Raw genomic sequence first — 11,354 nt, forward strand, 5'->3', positions numbered from 1 at the left:
ACCAAAAACTTGGTAGTGAGTCCATTGAATATTTTGATTCCAGATTCACGAGTTACATCATTTTCAGTGCTAAATTAGCTTCATGCTACTACTTTGAAATTCCTGTGGATCTGCCATTTTCCAAAACCCAAAGCCACAAAAAAAGGGGGGGGGACAACTCTGGCGTAGACAGAACCCAAGGCCTTTTGTGTGTGTTGCTGGAAATTTAAAGAGGAGCTGACAAATCTCACTTTTCAGTTCTTCTAATTCTGTTGCCATTACCTGTGCTAAATAAATTATATAATCTAGTATTTTCCTAGATTTTAAAAACTGAGTTGTTTAGCCTAGTATTCACTCATATCTACAGTGTTTGGCTTCACATATTTTATGATGTACATCATTTCTGTACCACAGGGCACTAAAACAGAATTTAGCAGCAGAATTACAGATAATTGGTGTTATACATGGAAATGAATACAAATACTGCCTCTGTACTATTTGTTAACCCTGTATTTCCTGTTACATGCCCTTTCATCTCTCCATTTTCATTCGTTCACTGAGGAATTCGACATGTTGGATCTTGGTTTTCATGTTGTTAAAATTCTTGAGTAATGCACTTCACCATCATCGACATAACGGCAGTGTTGCACTTTGTAACACAAATGGTACAAAAGGAAGGAATGCGTGTTCAGAGGAATCAGTGGAATGTAGCACATGGACATTAACATGAGCATCACACAACACTGCAAGTAAAATATCAACTGTAGGTATATGTGTTTGTTCCACGTGTATGAGGGTAACATGTAATCATTGTCACTTGTTGTCCTTATGACCATCAGCACAATATGTATAAACAGAATAACAACACTGACAGGCTTTCTCTCTTGTGGCTTCAAAGCAAAACTCTCTCTAAAATAACATGTTAAAAAATGTAATTTCTGTAATCCTGAATCCTCGGTACGTCAATGAGGTTTTCCCAAAAGTTAAATCATCCGAGTCATGAATCCAGTCAAACATGCCTTTCAATGTAGACGTTAAAAATCACATGCTGACAGCATGTAGTGTGATTTCTTTTTAGGAACTTGAGTGCAGAGCTTTCTCTGATCTTAGTGCCTCTCCTGATAAAGCTTATGGCTCAAATATTTTAATGCGCCCGCAAACTCATCCTCTATTCATAATCAGAGAGCGTTGCCCTGATGATGTCATACTACTGAGTCTATTTACTTTTTATAAAACTGTTTGAAATTATTCTCTGTCCTCTCAAATATACAAACTAAGTATTTATCTTGTTGTTTTGGGTTTATAATATTGAGCATGAATTTTAAGTGAAACTATGTTTGCATGTGTTTTTCAAGCACTTCCACATACAAGTTAATGTTAATAATGATATTTGCCTGTAGCCTTGTATAATTTTAACTTATATTTTGCCTGCCAGTTGTTAGGGAGTTTTTTTAAAATTGTTAAATAGCTGTTTACTTATCAACTACTACAGTTCAAACTAAACTGAAGTTTAAGTCTCCAGCAAAATGCTTAGCCTCATTAGGTCCCCAGAATTTATCACAATATGAAAATATCTTTTAATGACATGCTTTCTCATCAGATGGTTTCTACTGTGCAGCCACTGCTTACTCCCCAACATATGGACAGCTTTGTAATTCCACACAAAGTCATTCAGCCCCTGACAGCAGAAATCTTCCCAGATATGCTTGGTTTTTAAGATAAGATCCCTGATTCAGAGCAGAACTGGGGCTCATGTTCTGAAGCGTTCCGAGCCGCAGAGCAGGACAGGAAAGATACTGCTGAACGACTCACATCTCCACCTAGTGGCGTTGATGGGTGAGAGTGTTTACTGTTGGAACAGAACCGGGGACAGATATAACCGGGGCTACTGATGTGGTGTTGGCCATTCCGATTCTTACAAGAGATGATGATGGAGCTTTCGATTTCTGCAGCATTTTTTGTCAATATATTTTCATTTTCATTTACTTCAGTTTTGAAGTAAATATAAGTCCACATATTTTGCTCGACCAGAAACCTGGTAATACTTTGGATTTATTTAGACTATAATTTTTTGTTTTTTTACCTATGACCAGTTGTGTACTACTAACGTATTTAGTTTGGTACTACTATTAATATTACTGTACTATTACTGTATTAGATTACGTTTATTTTTCTTTTGGCGTCCACCACTTTTTGTCAAATGTTTCATATTATATAGACAAGTGGAAATATTTGCTCTTCTCTCGCGCGTCTTTAGTTTTTAGAAAGCATGGGTGATGATGGCTCAGACAATCCTTGCTGATCACTTCAGAGACATGTTTTGAGCCTCACCATATCTCAGCCTTCCTCTTGTCACCTGTGAGGACGCGAGGAAGACTTTGCCACTTAAGACCCTTCAGGTGACTGTTTCAGCCATTGCATGACTGCACAACCCTGACGCATCTGCAAAGCACAAGACTGCGGCAATGGAAAGTATGTCCAATGAAAGTGACTTTTGGCAATTCAACGAATCCTGGCGGAACTCCAGTCACGTTAACGCGACCGGTTGGTTGAATCAGACGAACCCTCTGAAGCGGAATGAAGAGGTGGCGAAGGTGGAGGTGACTGTGCTCGCCCTGGTGCTGGTTCTGGCCCTGGCGGGGAACCTGTGCGTCCTGCTGGCCATCCACACCACCAAGCACAGCCAGTCCCGTATGTATTACTTCATGAAGCACCTGAGCATCGCCGATCTTGTTGTGGCAATATTTCAAGTTCTCCCTCAACTTATCTGGGACATTACATTCCGTTTCTACGGACCTGACATTCTGTGCAGGTTGGTGAAATACCTACAGGTCGTTGGGATGTTCGCCTCCACGTACATGTTAGTTTTGATGTCCGTAGACAGGTGTCTGGCAATTTGTCAGCCTCTGCGTTCTTTACACAGGAGAAAAGACTGTTTCTATGTCATATTTTCCTGGGTCTTGAGCCTGCTCTTCAGTATCCCGCAGATGTTCATTTTTTCCCTGAGAGAGGTCGGCTCGGCCGGATCAGGAGTGTATGACTGCTGGGGCGACTTCGTGAAGCCCTGGGGAGCCAAAGCTTACATCACATGGATCAGTCTCACCATATATATCGTTCCAGTGGCAATACTGAGCATTTGCTATGGCCTGATAAGCTTCAAAATATGGCAAAACTTTAAACTGAAAACCAGGCGGGAGCAGTGTATAAGCCTTACGCCGAAAACCTCCAAAGGCAACACACTGACCCGGGTGAGCAGCGTAAAGCTCATCTCCAAGGCGAAGATAACCACAGTGAAAATGACTTTTGTGATCGTGGTGGCTTATATCGTCTGTTGGACCCCCTTTTTCTCTGTCCAGATGTGGTCTGCGTGGGATCCAGCAGCGCCCCGTGAGGGTAGGTTGAATTTTGAAGTTTAATATTACATCAATGCTGCGCAAAATATACTATCCATATATGCATATGCGACATTCTGTAACACACAATTCATAATTTTTACGAACAATAGCCTATTGCTCAGTGCAAATAAATAAAGATTTTTTAACTGCCGCATCCTTCTTGCTGTGCGCATCACTGGTCTTTACGCGCGAGGATGCTGCGAGGATGCTCTGTATGTTGGCGCTAACGGAGACAATAAAAACATTTTGACATGTGTTTATTCTGGTTTTGCCTCTCAGGTGGGTCTAGAGTTATGTAATTGACTCATAGAGAAACTGGTTTTGCTGGGGGGGGGGTTCTGAGTAAAGTGCGGTGCGGGTGGCAGAGTTTACAGTGACTGAGCAGCAGCTCTGACCGATCACAGAGCAGGAGGTTTGACATAAGGCCAAAAGAAAAACAAATGCTTGGAATTGCAACTCCCGTGTATGTGGCTTTTGATTGCTTGTGACATTAGCAATTTAAATGAAAATCTATCAACAATAAACAGTGTTAAAATATAAAATTGTCCCTGTCTCCTCACCAAACACATTGTCACAACAAGCTGTCATGTCATGATCGACTGACGTGTCTTACAATAGATAACTAGTTAATCCTACTTATTGATCTTGTGTTTTGTTATGCTGTTAATGGTGTGTTTACATCAGGAATGCAGTGCAGGAAAAAACAGAGTGTATATTTTGTTTTTCATGTATGCTCAGTTAATCAATAATAATACACCATGTTACACACAATGCAAAAGCTGCATACAGAATTTCCAAGTTTCCTCTGACATTCGTGACCCCGCAGAGACCGACTGACAGCTAATCATTAATCAAATTAGTGTGCGCCACCACGCGACCAACAGCTTATATTTGTGCACGTGGGACACGTTGGAGTGCAGCATAGGCCACTAAGCTGCCATTTACTGTACCTGGTCCCTATATTTATCGATCCGCTGGGCCATGACCACACCCATATAACAACAGAACATTTAATGGGCCAGTTTGATTTATACTGTGCCTCTGGGCCATTAATTAATTAGAACTAAGTATAAGGCACAATTGAAGTGGTAGCCTTGTGAAAAGTAAAGATGTGTTTAATTTGAAAGGAGCTGTAATTTGTCTTTTTGGTTTTAGGGAAATTTGTTGTGCTGGAAAAGTGGAGGGTAAATCTTGTTATTTTTGTTATTAATCTGATAATTTGAAGACTTTGTATTTTCTCAAACAAAAAGTAAAAAGAGAAGCATTTTCTACAGGGAGAAACGTAAATAAAACAGACTGTACACATGCTATGAATAAGACAATAACATCAGGAAGTGTCTCAATGAATAGAGAGTAAACAGTTGGTGTTTAAGGCCTTGGTTCTTATCTTTTGTTGCTGTGGGTTTGTGTACAAGGTACCACCAGTTGTGTGGTGTTGTCATTCTCCTCAGGCTGCATTGTTCACACCAGCTATTTACACTCTGGAGCTATAGTATTGCACAATTCACTTGTATCGTGCAATAGTACTGAACTGTTTTCAAATTCAACGCTGAGGAGGCATATTGCTTGATGCACTGATGAAATGACAGTAGTTTGCTCTGATGCTACATCTGACAACAATATTCAAAGTTACAGAAAAGAGCAACAAAAGTGCTCAAGCCCCTGAATGGCAAATAAAGGGATTAATTCAGTTTCTATTGGTGGATCAGTGCAGGGAGGAGGCTGATGTCGAATGACTTTCAACACGTGAACAGTACTCAGAATTGGCAGTGACACGTGCCAGCATTTGTGTACAAAAGATAGGCTTGAGTGTCACCTGTGTGTGTGCAGATAAAGTGTCCATTAGAGTCATACTCAGCAAAGTGAGCCCAGGCCATAGTAAAATCTTACTTAAGGAAAAATCTCTACATTGCAAGAATGCATTTCAAACTTTCATGATGTAAGCAAACCATAAACTGCTTCAGGCAACACTACTTTAACTGTAGTTAAAAGTATAATATATAACTTTTCTGCATTAAAAAACAACTATGCCTACGTTATATATTTTCTTAAGTTGTGTATTTACATTATACCAAATGTATTCAATAATTTTCAGTAAATGTGCGTTTCATTTTGGCCATCTGTCAATCTTTATCCAGTATTTCACTTTTTAGAACTTGATAATTTTTCAGTATATGTTTTATCTGGATGAAGGATTTTAGTTATCAGACATCTGGATCTTAAGTTATCAGAGAAACAAGCTCAGCAAACATTGGCAACTCAGTAAAAAACCTCCTGAACGATAAATACTGCAGGAATCCTACCGGGGGAAGCTGACTGCAATGATGGCAATGGTAGTGAAGACAGCTGCTCCCATGATCCCACGCTACTTCACAACGTCATCAAACTAATTGTTTTGTTACAGTTTTGATGTGAGAGACCCCATAGTGGCAGCAAATTACATACTGTGTTTAATTGTATTTAATGTAGTCAATTTGGAAGAGATACCAGGTGATAAAAATGTGTTTAGAATTTTCTGAATCACAGACTGTACCTTTTAAACTCTTTGCGTTGAAGATTAGCGACCAGTGCGAAGCAAATACAGTAAAATTTATTATTAAGGTGTAATCATTGCTTATGACGGTAATCTATAAATAGCAGCAAATGTGAAACAGATTATGATATAACATGTGTCATTCAATCACTTTTCTAATTTTACCATATCCATAACAATACACAAACAAAATATCAGACTAGATTCATGAAAATAGATTTTTTTTTTCCCACTGGTGGTCATTTTTCCATGGTGCAGGAAAAAGTACTGTTGCAGCATGTGAGTGAGTGGTTGAAAACCATCATGGAAAATGATTATCATAGTTTCCTCTGAGGTTCATCTAATACAGACATCTTTTTGGGTCAAACTGACACTTCAATGTAAATGGAGGTTTTATATGGAGGTTTACTACTTAAAGGTTGCTGTCTGTCTTTTAAATGTAAAAGCAGCAGTTTCTTTGCCTGAGTCCATATGGAGATTCATATAGAGTTTCTACAGCCTGGCCGACTACCAAAGTAATCATGTCTTCTGCAATGAATGATTTAGAAACCCTTTGAAGCAATCAACAACCAGATGCATAATGTCTCCAAGTTCATAGTTTTTCATTTTGGGAAATCTCGAGAGTTACATGAGAAGCTAGTCTGGCCCTGTCCAAAGATATTTTGGCTTTGTGCGGAATATTTCTTGGTCAGGGCCAGTAACTTTCTTAAGTTTCTGCAAGTCATCTGGCCATGAATCAGTCTAGCACATAGCCTGATGTAAAACTGCAAATTCTTGTTTATACATTATATACACATACATTTTTATACAGATTAAACAAACAAAATATGACATGTTAATTAGTGAGCTTTTATTATCTTTGAACGGAGCCAGGCTAGCTCATTCCTTGGGTTTCCAGCAGGTTTCCAGTCTTCATGCTAAGCTAAACCATGCTAATCAATTGCTGGCTGCAGAATCATATTCACTGTACAGATGTAAGAGTGGCACCAATCTTGTCAACTAACTCTGAATAAGAGTATAAAACTATTCCCTTAGACAAAATTGGCCCTCTGGTGTAGCACACACACAATTTTGGTGTATGCAAATTTGACCCTTAGATACAATGTCCTCATCAAGCCAATCAGTGTATTATTTAGATGCATGAACAAAGAGCCAAATTGCATCGTTCCGCCCAAACTATTACAATGTTAGATTTTTTATTATGTTTTGCGGCTTGGATTTACTGGGAAGGAGCCAGGACCTTTCACAGATGGGATGTTTACCATTTTTAGCACCCCATTAGGCTTATCAATACAATTTTTGGAAATGTCAGAAGACGATAAAATGCCCCATTCCTCTAAGCCTTGTCAGAGTGACATCAGTGGCGTCAGTGATTTCACATTGAACAGCCAGACAGATTTTATTATGTAGAGGACAAGGACACCTGAAGGTTAAACCCTGACTCAGACACTCACATAAGCTCTCCCCAAAAAGCACAAACATCTCCCCCTTCTGAGCCTGGTGCCCTCAGACGCTGACTCACACGCTATTGATTTGTGCTTGATGGACACAAAGCCCAGTGTTCTATCTCCAGGTGTTCCCATATAGTGTCTTTATAATCAGTGAGAAAAGCAAGGCACTGTCATATATAGAAAGACCTCTTGTAGCAAGTTTGCTCATGAATATAATTTAATCTAAAATTGTAAATGAAATTACTTCAAAATCTTGTTTACTTCATTTAGCAATAGTCAACATTAAGAGTTCTTGTTAATGAGTCTTTTGGGCTGCCCAGTATCAGCTCTGACAGTCTGACAGATGTACCACCCAGGGAATGATTATTCTGCCTTTTCATGCGCTGTGTGATTGATCCTTCTCATGTGAAAGACACCGTGAGCTAATTCAGTAAGGACTTTTTTGTGATAGTTCCCCTTATTATTCAAATTAGATCCAGGCTCTGCTCTCATCCACCCTGATAAGAATTTTTTATGACCACCAGCTGGTCTTTTGCACTGTCTCCAATGAAGTGTACTCCTCCATCCACGTCAGCAGCATTATAGTCTATATTAGAGCAAGGTGTTGCATGCCTTGCACGGTTGGTTGTACAATTGTGTCATACCAACTGGTAAATTAACACTTTTTTTGCTTGCTTTTTTGTAGAATGTTTCATAAATTAGCATTTTCTTTTTGTTTTGTTTGTTGAACACGTGATTTTAAAAAGGAAAATTACATGGTTGCAACACCAATGGACATGCACCATTAAAAGAGCATCAAGAAAAACACAAAAAAGTCACAGGACTTATTTCCATTGTGGTCCGTGTGTGTGTGCATACTACAGGTTATAATACAGCTCCAGTATTTGCTACATTCTTCTGCCATTTGTACATCTGAAGGATTACAACGCAAATGTAACTCTGAAAGTAGATTATGAAACATATGACACGGTAATAGAAGGGTAATTGAATGATCTACACTCAGTTAAACTCATTTTTTATTTTCATAAATCAAACCCTTAATGGCTGATGATCAATTCTTATTAATGATGCGTGTGACTTTTGTGCCCTTTCAGAGATCATTTTCACTGACCAATTTTCGTTGCATTAGAGACAATATGAGAGAAGCAGGAGCGCAGACAGGCAGAGAGAAAGATTATCAATCAGCAGGAAGAGGTTAAATACAGGATACAAGCCATTTACATGAATCAAAAACTCATTTGCCAAATGTCAGTTGGATGTTGGAGTTGACGTAATGTAAATGTCATCCAACTTCAGGTTACCTGTTGTGATGTATTACCACAAGGTTGTGCGAGGAGCATTTCCGCCTCTCCCGTTCTACCCTACTGTTTTTGCAGGATCTGCTTTGTTTTAGAAAATAAACCCACTGTCTTGCTTATTTGAACAGGTCACCATTTAAATTATTTTCTGTTTAATTCTTACTGAGCTGCAAGTACTATGAAACTCTCTCCTTCCTCAAGGATAGGGCTGTACAATAAAACAATAACAATAATTAACACAATATAATTTTTTTCAATAACAATATAACAAATGTTCAATAAATATTCAATAAATGATCTTATTCACTTGAATCAAACTTGAATTAGGACTATTTTTTTTATGAAGATGTTAATTTTGTTGAGGAAAAAGGACTGAAAAAAAGCTTTTAGTTAATTTTATTCATTTTGTACTCAATTTTACGCATCAAGTGTTTGCTCTGACCATAAAGAAAAAAAACATAATTAACCATCAGGTTTCTTCAACTTTAACTCATGAGCAAAAATCAGACTTTAAACTCAAAAGAAAGAACGGTTTGATAGTTATTGTGATAATTATTGATATCGAAAGATATAAAACTTTTTATCCTGATAAGAGTTTTGGCCATATTGTCCAGCCCTACACTCTAAGAAATATCTGTTTATTAACAGTTGTATGCCTGTATATTTTTACAGAAATTGTCCATAGAACATGATTTACGGGTGTATTTCTGTTTATTTACGTTTCGAATTGCATTATGGGACTTTGATCTCTGCTCCAACAACTGCCGCGGCCGGGAGACGGACGTTAAACTGTTAAGATGAACGTCAAAAAAGAATTTGCAACTTCAGCGGTAAGTAATTTTTTGGAAAAATGTACGTTATCCAAGTGACTGTTTTATTTGCAGTAGTTTTAAATGTTATATTGCCTGGGTTCATTGTGTGCAGCATAACATTATAACGTTACCGTTTTGAATTTCCCTTTTCTATGGCTAACGTTAGCTAACTTAACGTTCATGAGCTACTGTTAGAAAACCAGCGCTTAGTTAGGGAGATGTGCGACATTAGTGGTGTCTTTTTGGGGGCTGAACGTTTAATGAAGGCTCTCTTTTAAAGTAATTCTGGGTCATTTTGAGTGAGCGAAAACTCTAATCCAACATTCACGTTGGTTAGTAAGGTTAAATTAACTGTTGCTTGCTGCAGGCAGGTCTGCCATATGTGTGTGTGACTGTTTAAGCTGGGTGAACGATGAGGGAGGGGGACAGAATCGGCAGTTCATTGTATGTTCATCTCTTTTCTCCCGGGCGTCGATCCTGTCGTTATTTAGATTATTTAACATGTTTAATTTTTAATGTTTAAATCACGGCAAATATATGGGCAGATATTAACTGAGACATCGCACAACTGATAACTTATCAAGCAAAGGCGCTTGTCTGTACCCTATTTCCGTTTCAGCGTTGCAGCCTTTGAAATAAAAGGTGGCCTCACAATAAGCCAATCAGCTCGAGTGCTGGCATACAGTGACAGTCTCGTGCTTTTATTTTGAAGGATATTCGGATACTTTGATAGAGTTTTACGTTTTTAGAGTTAGTTTTAAAAATATATAATATAAAAGTATATTTTGTTGACTTCAAAGGCTGCATACATAATTTAACATTTAGTGTGTTATTTGGGTGGTGATGGCGCATAGATAAGGTGCTTGCCTTTGGTGGGGGTGACCTGGGTTCGATTCCTGCTGTGAGACATCCACCATTGTGTCCCTGAGAAGGACACTTAACCCCTAGTTGCTCCAGAGGTGTGCAACCTCTGACATTGGATAAAAGCGTCAGATAAATGTTATTATTTCTTGTGGAGTGAGTGCTAGGCTATTTTACAGAAGATAGTTAGCTAATGCCAGCTGCAACAATTGTGTTCCCAGCTGTCTAGGGCACAAGCGATTTCGGAGCTGGCTCATAGGAGGCGATTTAATGAGATCAGTCAATCACTCACAGTCCACATCAGTCGCGGACAAAATGTAGCCAATAGAAATGTTGAGGGAGGGGAAAAAAGCTGCTGGAGGCCAGAGCAGAAAAGTGCCTCAATATTACAGACTTTTCTTTGTGCTGCTGTTACTTGAGATAGAGAGAGAGAAAATATGGTGGATAAAATAGTTCTGTTTCGGTTTTACACATGACGCACAGCTTCCTCTGTATGTAGGTTTACCTGCTTCAACAACGTGCTGCTCTCGTGTTACTGCCACAATATTTCTTTGCGTTGTGAAGATTATTTAGATGCTTCAGGAATAATCAGATTGTTTTGGCAGCCTGTGCTACTGCAAAGCAAGCGGTTTGGTTGGCTACATCTCCATAATAAATGGCACAGGTACCAAAAGTTGGCTGGGCAGCAAAAGTGATATTTTAAAGTGATCTTATCAACTCCTTCATGGAGATTTAAAAAGGAAAATAATTGTATAAATAGCTAAATTAGAGATAATCAGCTTCTTCACTACATTTGCAGCAATATTTTAATGGGCTACTTAAAAAAATAAACTCATCAAGTTGCCTAGTCTAGACATTTTTACTCTGATTGCCTATCTTGACCTTTCCTCATGTGGGGTTGTGATCCTGCACAACAAAACATGAAAGAATAAAATCACCACACTGGGCATTCGGGAGTCTCTGGGGCGCATGACCGGTGTTGTCGGGGTAGGTTTTGGTGCTCCTCCTTGGGGGTGCTTGACTGG

General features: G+C 38.8%; 1 protein-coding gene across 2 annotated transcripts in view; it reads left to right on the forward strand.

Annotated features, from left to right (window-relative positions):
• The first annotated feature begins 1,941 nt into the window (after positions 1–1,941).
• The window catches only part of oxtra (oxytocin receptor a), a 14,010-nt gene continuing 4,597 nt past the window's right edge, over positions 1,942–11,354 (forward strand). The window contains exon 1 of one of the 2 annotated variants that reach the window (XM_046029044.1): positions 1,942–3,372. In XM_046029044.1, coding sequence (XP_045885000.1) covers positions 2,445–3,372 — 928 coding nt within the window. In that variant the 5' untranslated portion in view covers positions 1,942–2,444. The remainder of the gene's footprint in view (positions 3,373–11,354) is intronic. The other variant, XM_046029043.1, reaches the window with a different exon arrangement.

The sequence above is a fragment of the Micropterus dolomieu genome, linkage group LG18 (assembly GCF_021292245.1).
Source record: "Micropterus dolomieu isolate WLL.071019.BEF.003 ecotype Adirondacks linkage group LG18, ASM2129224v1, whole genome shotgun sequence".
Lineage (NCBI taxonomy): Eukaryota > Metazoa > Chordata > Actinopteri > Centrarchiformes > Centrarchidae > Micropterus > Micropterus dolomieu.